Source organism: Parasteatoda tepidariorum, chromosome 6, assembly GCF_982258835.1.
Source record: "Parasteatoda tepidariorum strain Cologne lab strain chromosome 6, Ptep-v5.0, whole genome shotgun sequence".
Taxonomy (NCBI): domain Eukaryota; kingdom Metazoa; phylum Arthropoda; class Arachnida; order Araneae; family Theridiidae; genus Parasteatoda; species Parasteatoda tepidariorum.
Genome location: NC_141760.1, coordinates 109,988,569 through 110,009,176, shown reverse-complemented (window position 1 = coordinate 110,009,176; position 20,608 = coordinate 109,988,569). Strand labels below are relative to the sequence as shown.

The window sequence follows — 20,608 nt, the reverse complement described above, 5'->3', positions numbered from 1 at the left end:
GCTGTAATGTAAAGCTAAATGTAAAGTAGAGAAAACAGCTAGTGAAGTAAAGTTTAAAGTAAAAAGTGGAAAGCGTAATGTGGAAATTTTGCTAACCAAAAAATTAAATGTTAAAGAAAATGCCCCTCTTAGTAAACCATAGAATATAAATTATAGAGTAAATTAAAATATAATGAAAGTTCTGACTAAAACCAATATAAGACCAAGAGTAAACTATAATTCAAATGACGTGTGAAATTTAGTTGCCTCTTTTTCAATACTATTAAAATAGTCATCCACATTATTTATGTAAAGCATCTATCAAAATCTCATGTACACTGCACGATTCAGTTCTAACTTGCTGTATGATGAAATGGTGTCTCTTGTTTAAGCATTGTTAGGGCGTTTTTTTAAAGAGTTTTGCTTTTCTTAGTTTGAATGGGAAGGACTAAAATCTTTGGATGTAGAAAACGCAGAAATTTACCAAAATTCAAATTTAATACATGTTGGACTAGATATCACAAATAAGATGACATCCTTATCTTCTTCAGGAAAAAATTCAATGTATTTAGGTGCCAGGTCTATGGCATGTGTAGAAAAGTTATTAAAGGCATTGCCTCTTAAAAATAGGTTACTGTACCATCTTAAAGTGTTGCATCCTGTAATGAGAATGGAAGACACTTCTATTAAGTCAATAAGATATCTAGCAACAGTAACTCCATTCATTATAAATTCAGATTAGGCATCTTTGTTACTGTTACGTGGAGAACCAGAAGGTTATTCTTCTGACTCAAATGAATATGCACCAATTGATGTGTTTTGGAACTATTTTGTGACTTGTGATTTGATGTGTTTTTGTGTGTACTTGGACTATTTTGTGAAGAAAGATAATTTGGAAAATATCAAATATCCTCTTATAACAAAGCTTTTTAAAGCTCTTTTGTACATACCACATGGGAATGACGATGTTGAAAGAGGTTTTAGTACCAGAGAGGTTTTAGTTTTGTTCATATGTGTGAATAAAAAGCTACTTGACAATAGGGCAAGTTTAAATTTCCATAGTGTTAATAGTTTGAGACAAGTTTTCACATATCAGCTGGGAATTTAAATAACTTTAAAGTTGACAAAGATATGATTAAAGGGACCAGTGCAGAATTGAAAAATTATTCTGCTTGATTAGAGGTTGAGAAAAAAGAAAGCGAATAGAATGTGAAAACACTGAAACTGAGGAAAGCAGATTCAAAGCTGCTGAAATTGATTTGCTAAAAAAATTGAAGGCTTCTCAGGATCTCTTAGCCACAGCTGAAAAAAATATTAAAGATGAGTTAATAAAGACATGTCGATTATAGAAAGTGGACAGATCCTCTTATCTGAGGCTAAGTCGCGGATAGCAGAATATTTAACAGCATTGGAAGATACCAAACAGAAACTTAATTTGTTTATGCAGGGACCTTCAAAAAAGTGATAAAAATTAAGATATGTTATTAATGAACAAAATTAAAAACTCTTGTTATTAAGTTATTGTTTTAATTCCTTTTATTAAATATGCTCCAAATCTTTGTCTCGCTGCTCCAAAATTGCTTTTTTGTTGCTCCAAAGATGCTCCAAAACAATGTTTTGCCACTTGCACCACTTCCAAAAAATCTAATTTTTAAAATACAGTCCCCTCTACCCAATTTCATCCTGTTCCAAATATCTGAATTCCTAACAAAATCACCACTCAGGAATATTTTATTAGAATATAAAATTATTTTATCATGTTCTTTAAAAATTATGGTGTTCTTTCAAAAATGAGGAAAACATCATTTCTAGAGGGAATTATCTTTTAAACTCTTCTGTGATTTAAGAATTTTTATTATTTTTTTTTTTTAAATTTTATCAATTTAAAATTCTAGCTAAAGCAAACTAGTCATTGGCTTTCTGCCAATGACTGCAATTGTGCAGTCGTAGTCGCCAAGGGAATCAGCTGGATGACATACGCTGGATCTGCAGCCTTGTACCCTTCTTCAGTATTTAAGAAGCTTCAAACTTTGCTCTGTGCACACTCATACTTAATTTTACGTTTCTGTTTTTATCTTGTTACGTTTCAGTTAGTAATAAATGTTGTTTGATTTTTGTCATAGTTGTCTTCGAATTAATATGAGAGGGTTCCTCCCCCTCAATCTAATTTAAAAGTTATGTTATTCGTATTTTCACAATTTAAAAATCGTGCATCGCAATCTTATTTCACGTGATTTCAGAATCTAATATTTCAATTCGTATTCACATGAGTTAAAAATTTAATGTCACGATTCATATTCACAACTTTTTTTAATTCCAATGTCAAGATTCATATTCATGAGTTTTTGAAACCCAATATCATGGCTCATATTGACCCATATCAAACATCTCTTTTTGTATTTAAAGGTGATTTGAAAACTACGCAGTGCGATTCATATTAACAAAATCTAAAAATTACATGCATCATGGTTTGTATTTGCACAATATAAAAAGTACAAGTTTTAAAATCCAATAGCTTGATTCATATTGCACATTTTTAAATTCCAATATCGCAATTCCACTGAGAAGTATTTTTTTTTTCTTGAATTAGTTTCTATAAAGGTGTTATATTTTCCATTAGTATTTCATTTAATTATTAATGTCAGTTAAAAGGATTATTATGTTAAATATGAAACATGTATGGCATATAAATTAATATCTCACTTTTGTGCAGAGAAAATTTTCAGGATCTTTTACTTTGTGTCGCAATCACCTCTTCTTCATGTTGGATGTACTCAGAAATTTCTGATACCGTCTAATGGCCAACATCTTTAACAGTAATGCATTTTTAAAAATTTTATATGAATGGAAAAACTTTTGATAACGTAAGGCATTTCTTTTAAACTGTGTTCAAATGGGTCAAGGAGACCAGGGAAAACCTGGAATTATCAGGCAATTTGTTTACAAAGACCTGGAATATTCCTACATAATACCTAGAAAATAACCAGTATTAAAATTGTCAGTAACAGTAACCAGTTATTGAGATTCAAGTTAAATAATTCTGACATCTGTTACAATTATTTGTTGTAAAAGTTTCACATTTTAGTCAAACTGAAATGTTCCCTTTGTTCATTTAATAATAATCTTTTACACAGAAAATCTTATATTTCACATTATAAATAAAAGAATCAAAGTTTTCTGATGAACGTAGGGCTCAATTTTTATTTGAATTTACAAGGGAATTTTTTTTCTGAAATTTAGTGGGAACCCTGTTTAAGCATTCTCAAAATATGAACAACATTACAAAATTCATTTTTAAAAATTTAAAAAAAAATTTAAGTATGAAATAAAGTAATTTTTGAAATTTTACAAAATACAAAAATAATCCCATGTTTATTTTAAAATATTATAACATGGGGTGCATTGTAGAAGAAAAGAGCAATTTGGTGTCTACTGACTGACAATTTTTTAGAGTTATATTTTATCACCCTGTGACCGATTAGCAACCGTTATTCTGCTACGCTATTTCATTTACTGTAGCATTTGTTTTTAAGTAGTTTGTTGAACTGTTCCTTATTTCTGAGTTTTTCCTGCAATTAAAATCTGTATAGTTATCCTAATATAGATCATACATGAGCATAGTGATTGTGTATTCCCTCTTGATATATTGTTTATAATATGTAACAGGGAATTTTTTGTTAAGATTTGAGTGGCAATCCTTAATCGGTCTTTATTAGTTTTCTGTAGATTTTTAAAATATGTTGAAAATAAACGTAACTGAGCTTAAAATCCATAATGATAAATTGGTATTGAAAACATTTTTCTTTTAATTGTATGTCTTAAAATTCTTAACAATAATTTGAACAATATTTAATAATTTAAATCAGTGATTCCCAAAGTGGTCTATATCGTCCCCCAGGATTCGATGACAACCTGCAAGGGGTCCATGTCGTGTAAAAAAAATTGGGGGTCAACGATAGTGGATCTCATATAGGCAGGTAGTGACTTTTAATTTTGGCATTTCATGAATGGAATAATCAACATACAGTGATAGTACTTAATTACTTACATTATATTACCTTATAATATAAAAGCATATATCTATCTACATTCTACATAATTTATAAAAGTAGCTATGAAGTAAAAATTTTATGAAAATTTAAGTTATTAGGATTATTTTTTTGATGTCTGAAACTGAATTATTATAAACTAGCAGTTGCCTGCAGCTCTGCCTGTGTACTTTTGTATTTTCTCTGCATGTAAGATTTTATTTTGTAACAAGAAAGTATATTTCTGTGGTAAATTGTAGTCTAACCTGTGTTAACTCTTTAGCTAGCTATACTGCTAACTTTATCTACGCACAAGATCGCGTAGATTTGCTGCCTACTTTTTACATGAAAACGTAATAAACAGACTGACAATACCATACTATGGTTTTGTATACAAACTCGTTTCCGCAATTATAATGTTTGTAGCGGACTACGGGTTATATAGTGGAATTATTTTATTCCATTTATATTTTAAATTAGATTGAATTTAATTAATAAATGTATAAAATAACATGTTTTTTTCTACAATATACTTCACTACAGCTAGAAATTTAAATATTTCACTGTGAGTAGCACTGTACCAGCTATCAAAAATACATTACAAAATTAAGTTGATGAATTTACAAAAAAATCAATATCAGGAAAGCAGGGGGTCTATCCAAAATGGAAAAACATGGCAAGGGATCTGCGAAACAAAAAGGTTCAGGAACCTCTGGTTTAAACAATATTTTACTAGTATAAAATAATCCTTTTTTCTTGAATAATGTCTAATTTCATGCTTGAAATTCATACAAACCCATCAGTACGAAGACCAAGGATTTTAATTCAAGTATGCCATAATTTTATAGTTCTCCAAATTTTAAAGGTTTAGTTTATACTGTTGTCTAAATATCTCATTTATCCTAATGTCTAATTTTGACGTATCTTATTTATTTATGTCATCTAAGAAATTGATTAAATCAGATAATGATTTGGATATGTTGTTAATGGATATGTTTGGATAAGGAAAAGTAACTGAATATAAAATTTAAAGACTCATTACTTTAAAAAAAATTATTTTCTAGTGAAGGCAAATGAATGATCATGTTGTATTTTCCCTCTCGCTTTCTGAATGTACTATTACACTTTCCCAACCAGGAGATACACAACTGCCAGTTACCTAAGTGCAAATAGAATTTAGTTTAGGTGTCTCATTGAAATATGTTTGATCAATATTCAAGTAATCATCTCTATGTACAGAAAAAAAAAATATCGTAAGAGCTACCATCTACTCCAACGCCGCTATTTTGTGTTTTTAACTTAATGTTGCATTTTGCTTTGCTGCCCAAAAACTATATCACTTAGAAGCTTAAATTACTAAGGTATGTAGAAGACTGTTCAGGAATTATGATGCTATAAAAAAATTAACATTCCATTACTTGTTGTAAAAAATACCATACAGGCCCCTCTACAGTCCTTAAGAATTCAACTACTGAGTTGATATTTGGCGTGCTGAAAGGGCCACATTTGTATATGAACTTAACACAAAGTTTTTTTTTTCTAAAATTCCAATTTGATTAAATGGCATTGCAATTTTAAGTGCCTTTTTTGCAAATTCTTTTTCTACTTCTCCCCATGTTTTTGTTGTTGATTTACCTTAAATTATACTGTGTTGCCTAACATCTAGAAGACTTAGAAACTTAAAATTACGAAGGTGTGAAGAATAGTACACAAAATGTTCTAAGGAATTAGGTATATATGATTCCACTGTTAGTTTAAGAATTATTAACTGTTAAACTTGTAGTAAAAAAAAGAAGAAGAAAAAAAACACATGTTCGTCAATCTACTATCTGTAAAACGTAACTACAGAGGTAAAATTTAATTAGCTAGTTGTACCATTTTATACTTTGATTTATTCTCAGCCTTTTTAAAAATTCGCATTTGTTTAAAAGCTATTGCAAACTTAAGTCAGTTTTTTTTCAGCTTATTTTTCTTTAAATATCGACTATTTATCCATTATTGTAAAGAAAATTTATTTAAAAATTCTTGCTAGAGTCAAATCAATCTGAAGTAGCAAAAGAAAAAAAGAGATTGTGTGTTGCCCATTATAAGTCTTAACATTTATAGTGACATTTTTTAAAAATAAAATTCAATCCAGAGTTTCCTATTTTAGTTTTAGGACAAGTAAAATTACTTCTCATTTATTTACATGTTAACGAAATATTCTGTGTTTTTGTGGAAAATATTGATGTTTAAGAAATAAAAATCAATTATGAGTGTTTGGAAGGCGGAGATTCCCAGTATATTAAATTTGTTAAGTGTAATCTCTCTAGGTATCTTAAATATAAAAAAAAGTTTATTTTAAATGCATGTAAAATAAACTTATTTTTAGTAAATGAAAAGTTTTTTTTTTTTTAAAGGAAAAGTTTTTTTTAAAGAAGTATTAATTTAACAGGGGAAGAAAGCTTTATTTCAAACCCAAAGCTTTCCTTGTTTTTCTGGAGAGCATATTTGTAAAGAAAGCACATTTTATGTCATCTTTAATTAAACAATCAACCTCATAAGTGTCCCAGTTATTATTATCATTCGAAAAATTGAGAATATATATATACAGTGGAGCATCGTTTATACGACGCCGAAGGGACCATCGAAAAACGTCGTATAAACAATAACGTCGTATAATCGATTTTTACTTCTAAAACTGAAACTAACTCTGTTTTCAGTTAATTTTAATGTTTAACGTGTTGATTTACATACATTTCTAAATTAGACAAAGCAAAACAAACAAATAACCAAAGAAGAAAAATTGCAGTGAGCAATTTGAATGCATTTTCTTGCTATTGGTCTCTACAATGCTTTGAATAGCGAGTTGAACTTATTGCTTTCTATGACGCAATTTAAATTTCTAATCACGGCCAAATCTAATGGCTGATGCGCACTTGTGCAATTTGCAGGAAAAAAGAGAGCTTTTACATTTTCCAAAATAATTAGTATCAATGGGTACGCTGGACATTGGTCGATAAATAGCAAAATTTTACGTTTTTGCCTCTTCATAATATTGTCTAGTTTTTTCAGTCATCTAGTAAAAATTACGGTCGTCATCCAAGAATTCTTGTTGTCACCCTTTTCTGTATCATTCATGTTGGCAAATTCCACCCTTTTTTAAAATACACAAGAAAAAATAAAAAATTAAATAAACTTGAACAAAATCTAAAAACCGACGTATAACCGATTCTGTGCGTCGTATAAACGATATATTTTTACATTAAAATGAATAGGAATGATTTGGGACCACACTAAAACGTCGTATAAATGTAAACGGCGTATAAGTGATCGTCGTATAAACGATGCTCCACTGTATTTAAAAGAAAGTTTTTTTCTGAATTCAATTAAAACTTTTTCACTCCAAAAATACTTGGACTAACAAAATCTTACCATTTAATAAGTTATAAATCTCAATATTTATAGTAAAATTTAAAAAAAAAAAAAAAACTTAATAGATAGTTATAAGTACTATTCCCAATTTTAGTTGTGGTATATTTCATCCACAAATAAAGCAAAGCCTCCTAATATATTAAATTTGTTAAGTGTAATCTCTTTTGATATTTTAAATATATATATATTTACTTTAAATGTATGTAAAAAAACAACTTATCTGTGTAAAGGAAAAGTTTTTTTAAAAAAAAGAAGTATTAATTTAAAGTGGAAAAAAAGAAGTGCGTCACCTTTATTTCAAACCAAAAGCTTTAATTTTTTTTCACTGAAGAGCATATTCGTAAAGAAAGCACATTTGATTAAACAATCATCTTTGTCAGTGTCCTAGTTTTTTCCTTTAAAAGCAAAAAAAAAAAAAAAATAATAATAATTTATGAAAAAAAAAATTTTTTTTTTCTGAATTCAATTAGAGTTTTTTTCCACTCCAGAAATACTCGGATTATCTCTTAGTACATTTATCCACTGATATTCCTACATTTATTGATTTTTCAAAAGAAATCAATTAAAATAATAAAAGAGAAAAAGTTAATAAGTAAAAGATCCTTTTGCAATAAATTTCTGACTAACTCCCTGGCATAACAGTCCATGTTGGACCATGGTCTTACTAACAATTTTCCTCCAAAGTCGCCTGTCTTTAGCTCTTTGTTTCCAGTTTTGGACTTTTAGAGTCTTAAGGTTTTTTTCTACCTCGTAACCATCTCTTGGCCGATCTTCCTCTTTTCCTCTGGCACTGCCCCTTGAATATTTTCTTAATGCCTCTGTTTTCCTCCATCCTTTCAAGGTGTCCTAGCCATTGACTTCTCTTTGCTTTTATGTAATTTATTATTGTTGAGGAAAAACTGTAATCGCACTTTTCTGAAGCAGTTTTCTTCTACGTCCGCATATTATAGTTATCAGACTGTTCTGATTGGCCATTAACTTTTGAGCCCAAGAAGGCTATAAATACCAGTAACTTTGTTTATCAGATGTTCTTTTCCATTTCTACTTTCCCAATGTATGTTCCAACTGTGTAACTCTCTGTGTTCTAATAAACATGTCTTTCTCCGATCCACTGATCTCGGAATTTCATTACAACAACAGCAGAGCGTGGTTCCAAAACACTGTTTAGTTTATCTCTAAAAAGTAGCAGCTGTATAAAAGTAATTCAGGACTTTTTATTGCTCCAGGGTTTTTATTTTGTTTTTTCGAGCAATGGCAAACCTACTGCACAAAGAGCAGTTCGGTGTTGTTCCCTTTGATGGTACAAATTTTCCGATGTGGAGTAGACGTGTAGAAGCCATATTTTCTGCTAAAGAATTAGAGATGTTTTTAGAAAAAGAACCCGACCCAACCAGAGAAACTGAGGTCGTAAAGTCAAAGAAAGCATATGCCATGCTGATTTCCTTATTGAATGATCAAGTCCTTGCCGCCCTTCCTAGTGAGAAGTCAGCTGCAGCTGTATGGAAAAAGCTCCACTCAATTTATGAGGCGAAGGGTGCAGTCTGTCAAATACTCACCCGGAAGCGCCTGGCTACGATGCGGAAGAGCCACGATGTTTCTATGAGACAACACATTGATGATGTCAACAAGCTCGTCAGTGATCTGAGAATCTCCGGTGCTGAGGTGAGCAATTTAGACACAGTTGTTTACCTTTTGATGTCCCTGCCTCAGGAATATGAAAGCGTTAAAGTTGCTTTAGAGAATCAACCGAATGAAAGTCTTTCTTTAGAATTTGTTTCTCAAAGACTGATTGACGCGGAAGCTTTGTTGCTTGATTTCAAAGGGGAAAGTAAAATAAAAAAAGATAAGTTTCTTTCGGAAAATGTGACTTTTTCCCTGAAATCACCTGGAAATTCCAATAAACGCTGTGACTTGTTCTGTTCATTTTGCAAGCGTAAAGGACACACTGCCAAACATTGTCGTAAAAAGATTACCTGTTTTAATTGTGGCAAAACAGGTCATATGAAGAGAGATTGCAAAAACTTAAAACAGAATGAAGCCAGCTCATCGGCAGCATTTTCCTTTGTCATTGGAGATGTCATTTGCGACAAGTTCATCATTGACTCGGGAACAACATCACACATGTGTTCGCATAAGGAATGGTTCTCATCTCTTAAACCAATGTCCGGAACAGTGAAATGTGCGTCGAAATCATCCTCCCTCAATATCGAAGGAAATGGAGAAATTAAAGGTAAAATTTCAACTGGAGTTGAAATAACTCTTAAAAATGTCCTTTTCGTTCTAGAATTAAATTGTGAACTTATTTCTGTGAGAAATATTGAAGCAGCAGGCTTCAGTGTTACATTTAAAAGTGAAAAAGTGTATATTGAAAGCTCAGGAAAATACATCCCTTTTGGATATCGGGATAAAAGTGGACAATATGTTAGTGAATTTGTGCCACAACATGAAATTGCCCTGCAGACCACTGCCTGTGAAAGTGACCTCTGGCATCGTCGTCTCTGTCATCCTTCAAATAGAGTCCTTAAAAAGATGGGATTACCTGTTCCAACATCCTTTTGTGAAATCTATGTACGTGCCAAGCAGAGTGCTGACCCAATGGGAAAAGGTCCAAGAAAAAGAAAAGATAAGCCAATGGTTATGATTCATACAGATGTTTGTGGTCCCATTGAACCCAAAACACATGCAGGTGAGCGATACTTTATGTCTCTTATTGATGATCATTCGCGTTTTATGGAGGTGCGACTTCTTAAAAGTAAAAGTGATGTAAATAAAGAATTAAAATGTTTCCTAAAGGCTAATCCGTCAGTACGTAAATTATGATGTGATAATGCCAAGGAATATCTGTCTAATGATATAGTGAATTTTGCAACAGAAACTGGAATTTTAATTGATCCATCTCCTCCTTATACGCAATCTTTAAATGGTGTTGCAGAACGGGCGAATAGAACTCTATTAGATAAAGAGCGGGCAATGCTGATGGAATCTAATCTACCAAAGCAGTTTTGGGGAGAAGCAGTTCGTGCTGCAGCTTACGTAACAAATCGATTGCCGAATAATTCACTTAACAACAATGTGCCTTTTAATTTAAAATATGGATGTGACCCTGATTTATCCAACATAAAAGTGTTTGGTTGTGATGCATTTATGCTCGTACCACCATCACAAAGAAAGAAATTGGATGATAAATCCCGTAAAATGTTATTCATAGGATATTCCACTATGGGATACCGCCTAATGAATCCCGTTACAAAACGTATAACAGTATCACGAAACGTGAAATTCAATGAAGGTAAAGTGATCTACGAAAAATATGTGCACAACAACTCAGATTCTAGTGTTTCCGAGAAGGAAAGTGAAAAAGAAAGTGAAAGTGATCATTCCGAGGCTGATGACCCTTCCCCCTCGAATGACGAAGAAGAGGATGACACCCCTAAAGAAGAAACCGTTAGAAAATCCAAGCGGGATAAAAGACCCCCAGTGAGATACCCCAAACCTGAGACATTCGCTATGTTCACTCTCTGCGACACGTTGAACTATGATGACCTCGCATCCCTCCCCCCACAAGAACAACAGTTGTGGCAGGGAGCTATGGACGAGGAAATGGAAAGCATGAAAGTAAACAAAGTTTGGGAATTAACTGAACTTCCACCCCGAAGAAAAACTATAAACTGTAAGTGGGTGTTACGAAAAAAAGGGACGGTAAGTACAAGGCAAGGCTTGTTGCCTTGGGTTACATGCAGAAAGAATGCATAGATTACAAATAAACTTTTTCTCCTGTTGTAAGTTTATCTGGATTACGTATATTGCTTGTTATTGCTTTAAATGAGAATATGAATTTTTATACTTTAGATGTTAAATGTGCCTTCTTAAATGGTGAGTTAAATGAAACTATTTTTATGGAACAACCGAAAGGTTATAATGATAACAGTAATAAGATATGTAAGCTTAATAAGAGTTTGTATGGCTTAAAACAATCACCTCGCCAATGGTTTAAAAGATTTCTTGATTTTATTCTGAAATTAAATTTCAAACAATTTGTTAATGAACCATGCATATTTGAAAGAAATTCTGGTAATGGGAGAATTTTGATAGCTTTGTATGTTGACGATCTCTTAATTGCGGGATCGAATGATACTGAAGTAAACACTATTATTTCTTTAATATCTAATGAATTTAGAATGTCTAAATCAGGAAAAATGTCTGAATTCTTAGGTATTCATATTGAATTGACTTCTAATGGAATGTTGTTAAATCAAGAATCATATATAGTAAAATTGCTAGATAAATTTAACATGTCTGAGTGCAATCCTTGCTCTCTACCAATTGAACCCAAATCTACATCTGCTAGTTTTATGAAAGGAGATAAATTTGTAGGTCCATATCGAGAATTAATTGGTTCTTTATTATACTTAGCATATGTTTCTAGACCTGATATTTTATTTGCAGTTAACTGTCTTAGTCAAATTCAGGAAAATCCTACTGATGTAGCTTGGTGTGCTTTAAAGAAATTGTTGAGATATTTGAAGGGAACTCAAGCTTTTAAAATTGAGTATAAAAGAAACATTACTAAAGAATCTAATTTATCTATGTTGATGCAGATTGGGGATCAAATCCAAAAGACAGAAAATCTATAACTGATTATGTAATTATGCATTGTAATAATCCTATTTTGTGGCGTTGTAATAAACAAAATTGTATAGCTCTTTCTTCAACAGAGGCAGAAGTACTTGCTTTATGCAAAGGTGTTCAAGATTTGTTACCACTGACAAACTTTATAAATGAAATTATTAAGGTTGATAATATTATTATTTTCGAAGATAATCAGTCTTGTATTAAATGTGTAACCAATGAAAATTCTCATGGCAGGCTAAAACATATCGATATCAAATTGAAGTACATTCGAAATACTATTACTGAGAATGATATTAAAGTTAATTATATACCAACTAATTTTCAGATTGCTGATATGTTAACAAAATCTTTGCCTAGAGTAAGACTGTCAGAAATTTTGCCTCTTTATAATGTTATATATTAATTGTATTTATGTATTGTGCGATTAAGGGCGGGTGTTGAGGAAAAACTGTAATCGCACTTTTCTGAAGCAGTTTTCTTCTACGTCCGCATATTATAGTTATCAGACTGTTCTGATTGGCCGTTAACTTTTGAGCCCAAGAAGGCTATAAATACCAGTAACTTTGTTTATCAGATGTTCTTTTCCATTTCTACTTTCCCAATGTATGTTCCAACTGTGTAACTCTCTGTGTTCTAATAAACATGTCTTTCTCCGATCCACTGATCTCGGAATTTCATTACAACAACAATTATACCTTTTTCTTTAAATGGTCTTGCAATTTCAAAATTGTATCGCCTTCTCCACAGATCACCCAATAAAATAGTTCTAAGAATTTTCCTTTCCGGGTAATCAGCATTTTTTCTTGTTTCTGGGTTGGAGTCCATGTCTCTGATCCATAGATAAAGGTTGGTCTGATTATAGTTTTATAAACCTGAAGCCTCGTTATTACTTTTGATGTTAGCAATCTCTTAAGTGCAAAATAACTGCGATTTCTAGCATTTAGTCTTTGCTTAATCTCTGGCATAATATCATTGCTTTCAGTGACGACTGAACCCAAGTACTTAAATTCCCTAACTCAATAAATTTCACTTAGAATATTATTTGACATGTCTTCAATTTAATATCGTAAAAAACAATTATAATTTTAATTGCATACTTTATTAGTTATTTATTTTTATCTTCTAGGCTTACTAAATATTTAGCGTTTTATCTGCACATTTTAAATTTTGTTCTTTTTAGGGGTTCTTCTTTTATTCAGTTGCTGAAAAATGTCGGACCTGACAAATGCTTAAAAATCCTACTGTTTGCCCTGACTGAACAAAAGATACTTTTCCATTCACAGGGCCTGATGTTTTGACTAGTGTAGCTGAAGCTGTAGTAATGGTAACTGTTATTCTATGTAGATTTATAAGACTCCTTTTAAGCATGGTTAAGATCAGAGGAAATTTTCTCTTTTCACGCTTGCTATTAAAATGTGTATTACCGAAAATTAGACCAAATTAATTGTTTTGTTCTTCTAAAAATTATCGTGACATGTTAGGTGTGTAGTGATTGGCTCTCGGCTAGAGAGCGAGTTGTTCACGCTCCTAATTAAATAATTAAAAGGAAGAGTATATACATATTTATATAACCGTCATTGTACAGCCGACCCAATTTTTGAGTTTACGACTATTAACGGTCACCTCTGTATCCTAAGTATAAAGTTAAGTAGAGGTTTGTCAACAGCTCACAGATTGAAAATTTTATTTTCAATCATTAAAAGAAATTCACTAATTTTGCTTTCTAGAAGCATAGTATCCTTTTTAGGCTAATTATATTATATATATTATATTTAGGCTAATTATATTATATTCTTATTTATATTAGGCTAATTTATAAACTTAAAAATTATTCTATCAATGCACACACATAAAATTAAGATGGAAGCAAGTTAAGACAAACCAGAAATGGTGAAAATCAGAACTCATTTGTCTTGTATACAGTTAAAAACAAATTTTGTGATTACAGTTAAAATATATTTTATAGTTGCCCCACTTAATAAATATGAACTGTTATTTAAGAAAAGTCAATTAGCTATTTATTAGCAATTTTTTATACTATTTATAAGAAGAAATGACAATGATCAGGAATTACCCCAGTGATCAATAATTACCCCATCTATAAGGGGCAACATTTGATAGAGTTTCCTATAATCAATTATAATGTTTACAGTAGATGTGAAACAATTAAACAAAAGCTTACACTATTTTTATATCAAAGAAAAAGAAAGTAACTCAAAATATTTATTATTAAGAGAAGGAGGAGGATCTTTGCAGAAATGTACACATTTTGAAACCCATCTTTGAAATAGAAAATACAGAAAGCAGTTTAAAAGATACTTATTTTGTTAGATTAAACAAAAAACTATTATTAAGTAAATGTAGTTATACTTTAGGAAAGTGTACAAGCATTCTTGTCCATGTCTCAAATTAAAAAAATATATTTATATTTTTGTAAATAAAACTTAGGTGATCATTATTTTCCCTAGAAGCAGAGTGATCGTGAATTACCCCGGGTCACCCTATTTCACAAAATATGGGATAAAGTTCATGTCACTGAGACAAAATAATGTTTCACTATATGTTCTTACCTTTTCTGTTGACTACTGGATTGGCATTTCTTGGATCTTTCATCCTCTCTTTCCATAAAAGAAAAAGAATTAATTAGAATATGATCGTCATAAAAACAGTTAAAAATCAACAAAATCAAAACTATTTCTTATATTTTATAATTTTTGTTAAAAATAATTTTTTTACTTAAATGAAATTAATTTTGATTTAAATGAAGGAGAAAGATCATGTATTAAAATTATGGCAAATATTTTTATTTTTAGTAATAACAATAAGTTGCATGTCTAACAACTATCTTTTTTATGCTCAATGCATATTGTATTTTAGCTTAAACTACTGATGATTTTGATTAAAAATAATTATCAATGGAAAAGACTATAAAATTTAGTCGTGAATTGTAGGGGAAAATTTAGAGGACAGGTCTAAATCTAAAGTAAATAATTAGACTTGAAATTTTAACTTATTATGCATCGTTTTTTGAAGTTGGATAAAATATGTGAACTACTAAATATTTAATAATATTATAATAAAATTACAAAATAATAATAAGTTAAATATTTTTCTAAAATAATGAAGTTGTTTTTAAAGTAAAAAATTTTCTCCTACAATTTTTTTGATTCTAATTTAGAAAAAGAATAAGATATGTATGAAAAAATAAGACATTAGCCAATTAGAATTAAAATAAATGGATAAATTCTAAATAAAGCTTTTGTTGTTCAGGCTTCCCACTCAATTTTAGAAATAAAATTTCCTGAATTTTTGAGGAAAGTTTCCAACAATTTCTGGATTATATATTTCATCTACACAGTTATCATCACAAATTAAATTTTAATTAAACAATTAATTAAAGTTACTTTATTGTTGAAAATATGTCAAATATAAGTTTCTTAAAAACAAGATTTTTAAAGGTGAAGGCTGAACGGTATATTTTAGAATTAACAACTATATAAAAACAGATAAAAACTCAAAATAGTAAATTAAAATAATAACCATGAAATAATATTCTAATTTCAATTCAAAATAATTGAACCTTAATTTTGAAGTAAATTAATTTTATAACAAATTTAATTTTACAACGTAATAATAGTTTTATAACAAATTAATTCATTTTATAGCAAATTTAATTGTAAAATTAAACTTAATATAAAGATTTGAAATGTTCTTATACCTTTACAGCAATTCTTTAAATGCAAAAAAAATAAAAATAAAAGCAACAAAATAAAAATTAGAAATAAGGTCCTTCTATATAATATATCATTTTGTTATTCATTTATTTAGTAAACAAAATATATTATATTGAGTATCAAAACAAATAAATTGTTTATAAATATTTGTTTTATTTATTTATTTTTTGGTGGTTTAAAAATTATTTAAAATTACTTCTCATATCTAATCAAAAGTATTTTTTGAAACAATAATTGACACCCTCGGTTTAGATTATTCAAATAATATTTTTTTACAGTCCTTCAAAGAAAAAAAATGGCTACCGAAATTAAGCAAATTATTAAATTAAGCAATGCTTCTGAAAAATGAAAGAAACATTTGTTATTAATGACTAAGAAATTATAAATTTTTCTTTTATTAGATAGAGTTAATTGAACTTTTATTTATGAAAAAAATCTTCTAATTCATTTTAAAACTAAACTAGCAGTTTACAGGAGAGCATAAAATGAAATAGCCAACTAAAGAATTATTGTTATAAAACATAATTTCTAAAAACTTAAGAAATACAATTAAAACGAATAAAACTAATTATGAAAAGTATGTGATTAATAAAATAAATGCATTAGCTGAAGAGAAAAAACATTTTACTTACTTGCTCTTTTAAAGTGTTTAATTTTCTCTTTTTGCAAAGAAGAAAGTAGACCCCTTTGGGACTAGGGACTAAGCAAAGATTCATTTGGTGAAAGATTCATCTAAGCAAAGATTCATTTTGTTTAAAAAAAGGAGTATTCATCTCCTTTTTTTCCAAAACTTTCTCGCCAAAAGAATCTGTACAATCAAGGACCACCTACTGGGCAGATTTTCCCTACTTGAAAAGAATGTATCTTAGAATTGGGGGTAGGGAACAAAATGTGCTTCCTTCCCGTCTCTCTCCCACAATCTTTTTACTTCAAGAACTTCAAACATTCTTATCTGGTGATTTCAAACAGTAATCAAGTAATCAATATCTATTTTGAATTATTAAAAACTATTTCTGGTCCTCATAATAAGAAACAAATATGCACTGAAACCTTTTATTAACTATTAGCGATAAGCAAGCTTACTAAATTAAAAAATTATTGAAATTAAAATTCATTTCAGTACTTTTCGTAAGCAAATTTTTTATACACATAAACTGGGAAATAATGCTTACATATATGTTTTGATTGGCGGAGCAGTAAATTAGAATATTGTTTCTTTATAATGAACATTAAAGCTGCTATAATTAAGCACATTTAAGTAAATAAACCATTTTTTTATTTTTCATCAGCTTTTCAACAGTTTTAGTTTATAAAAAACACGTTCTCTTTTTATGAAATATTTTTTATAAATAATTAAGTATCTTTAATTGGGCAAATTTATTTACATTAGCAAACTGGCTGTGCAAAATATAATATTAGCATTACAAAATTATAAATTAATAAAAAATATATATATATTCGTCCAAAAGTCTTTATAAATCTTTTCCCTCGTTAAAAAAAGAAATTATGTTTTTTCATAAATGAATGCGTGAAGACTGTGTTACTTTATATCATTCACTTACATCACTTCATTATTGACATCACTTCATTATTCACTTATATCATTCACTTACCACTTCAATCACTTCATTATTGACCATAGCAAGCTTATGAATTGTAAAAATATTAACAACAAAATGTCTTTTTTTCCATATAAGGTGATAATTTACTTAGTCATTTATAATTCAGTCAAATACATTTCATTTGCATTTGCCAATTAGTAGTATAAATTGTCTTACCATATTAAGTAATGCTTTATCATTCTGTATTTATACTCATTTAAATTTTGAAATTGAATAATAGTATTAGAACAAAAGATAAAATTTATATTTAGCTTATTGGTTTTGTTTAACTATTTTTTCTTTATTTTATTTCAATAGCATGTTTTTCTTGTCACACAATATATTTAATTTTTTATATATCTCAATTAATTATTAATATTTTCTTCAAACTTCAATCTCTGTTTTTTATCTGCGCATTCTGTTAAATTGATTTTAAATAAATCTTAGTTCTGGAACTAGGTTATTATTATTTTACAGATTTAAACTTATTTTTCTTCAATAATGTATTTTTTCATGGTATGCATATAAGTAACTAAAGTATACCATTTACTAAATAAGCAAAAAAGGTTTAAGCAATTAAAGTATATCTTGTCCTACGTTTAAAGCTCTTGATTTTAATTTTTTATAGAAAAATTTTTTCCCCAGAGAATATTGTTTTTTATTTATTTATATTTTAAAAAAGAAAATTTTTTTATGGGAGATGTTGAATACTTTTTTTTTAAAAAAAAATTTTGTAAAATATTCTATAGTGAGAGAATTTGTTATCATGAGTTATATTGAGAAATTTTAAAAAGTTAGCTTTATATTTATTTATTTGAGACATTTTTAATAATTTTTTGTGTGGCTTAGTTGTTTTAAGAAGATTTTATTAGTAAACTTTAATTCTTTAAGTAAACAAGTTCACAAATATTTTAATATTTGTTTGATTTTACGCATCCTTTTAATAGCGTGAAAGGTTTTAATTCTAATTTTTTCCTTAAATTGAGTGGTTTCATTCCTTTTATTTAAGAGAGTATGTTTTTTTATAACAAGACTTCATTTATTTTTAGCAAAAATTATATGGAACACAGTGAAAGAGCGTCCGGCAACCTAATTCCATACATTTCCACATAGAAAGGCACTGCCACTCGTGTTTCGGAAACAAGGATTGGGACCCTTGACTAATCCTTTGCAATCAAGTTTATTCTAGTTTGATTTTCCGTAAAAAAATTAATTCAATTTTAGGTCAGAGAATGTGAATTATTTATTTTTTTGTAAATATTACTTTTATTTTACAAGCCTACTTAACTAGCAGTAAAATATTTATTTTCAAAGATCATATTTTAAGTTTCATGTATTTTAAATTTGTTTTCTTTGTAACCTATTTATAATTCCTGATTCCTCTTTTTTTATTTTAGCATTTCTTACCTTCAGTCACCATACTTTTACATAAATGAAATTAATTTATTAGGAATTTTGCATACTTCGCCCTATTTTATTTGAGTGATTATAGGTATTCTTTAACCCTGTATTATATGTTTATTGACGAATGTAAGTTGCTCAAAATTTTCACAAGAATCAACTTTCAAAATGTGTAACTCTGCAGTATCATGCCATGACATGACATATCATTAAATTTCCACCATTATTCAACTGTATCACAACTTATGTTGGGATTGGCTTTTCACCATAATTTTTAATTCTTGAAAGCATTGATAGCTCAATTAAAGATATAAAAACTAATTTACTTTCATTTTATGATTTAAAATTTATTGTGAATATATAATGTTAAAATGAGAAAAACTAAAACAAAACTTGACATGTAATAAATTTTTTGCACCATAAGAAATATTCAAGGACAAGGATTGACAGAACACGAAGTCTAATTGAGAGTATTGACCTGTAGTGCACATATAAAAGAAATATTTAAATAATTTCTGGAATTAAGCTGTACTCCATGTTACACAATTTATTTTCTCATTTTAAAATGAGCTGAAAATTTGTGATTCGTTTATTTTGTTCAGCTTACTTAGTATGTTGCCTAATGTATCTCTTATCTTTCATGAAATAAATACTTATAAAAAGCAAAACACTATTTGGTCTTTATTTTTTTAAATTGTGTCTTGAATTTTGTTCAATGCATATTAAGTCTTTAATTTTGTTCAATGCATATTAAGTCTAATGAGTGTTCACATAAATTAGTTGGTGTGAAATATTTATTTATATATTTTCAGAAAAATGATGTAGAGAGAATTTCCAAATTTCTGAAAAAATGAATTTATAAATCCTACAACATTTGCAATACAGCTTTTTCTGGAGCCTGTAGTGTGAGGACTAATTAGTATATATTTGTACTGGTTTTCACGATGGAAGCATGTGACAAATTAAATAATTTACTTTTAACAAAACAAGGTCGTTTTTGTTTTTCATAAACCAGGAAATCTCTCATAGGAGAGAGTGTTCATAAATGAGTCAATTTTCAGTTAGTTTTGTAATATTTTCGATTTGATGTCTTTAGCTCAAAATTTTATGTTTATTTTATATATTTGGTTATCTGAAAAATTTATAAAAATTGGATTAGAAAATGCATACTGTGAATAATAGATAAACAAAAAATAGAAATTTAGCCCATTCAATTCCAACACGTGAGGTTGAATGTGCCATTGATAGTTATGAATGGGCCACATGAAATTCTATTAAAAAGTAAGTATCAATTTCTTTTATTAACTAAATATAACAGATAATGATTTATCAAAATTAATTTTACATCTGTTAAAATTTATATCCTTGGTCTGTTTTTGACTTGAAAACACTGTCCATCTGAAACAAAAACTTATTTTAATTAAATTTCAAGCAATCAATTTCTAATAAACTAATATTCTGAAGAATTTAACATCAGGCAACATTTTTCTTTAGAAATGAATATAAATTATGCCTTTTGAACTGCCATTTAATCTAAAATCTTTAACAGCCATTTTAATAGTTTCATACATCAAAAAAAAAAATAATAATAATTCTAAATAGGAAAAACAACCAAGCAAAAGCAGAATAATCTTCATAATCAGGGCAAAGGAGGTCCATTCAGTCGAACGTATACTTATTGCACATGTATTCAGAATTCTGAAGATCATTTAAATTCAAGCATTGACACATTTAAAGTTAGTCTACAAAGGGTTTTGTAGTTGTCATCAAATAACAGATATTTTTTAGGTAGTATTTTGTTTGGAGGAAAAAAAAAGAA

General features: G+C 28.9%; 1 protein-coding gene across 5 annotated transcripts in view; it reads left to right on the top strand.

Moving 5' to 3' along the window:
* Positions 1-2,099, top strand: part of LOC107449082 (uncharacterized) — a 44,266-nt gene extending 42,167 nt beyond the window's left edge. For all 5 annotated transcript variants that reach the window (XM_087166443.1, XM_087166447.1, XM_087166445.1 and 2 more), the window contains one exon: positions 1,875-2,099. In XM_087166443.1, coding sequence (XP_087022569.1) covers positions 1,875-2,090 — 216 coding nt within the window. In that variant the 3' untranslated portion in view covers positions 2,091-2,099. The remainder of the gene's footprint in view (positions 1-1,874) is intronic.
* Positions 2,100-20,608: the final 18,509 nt, after the last annotated feature.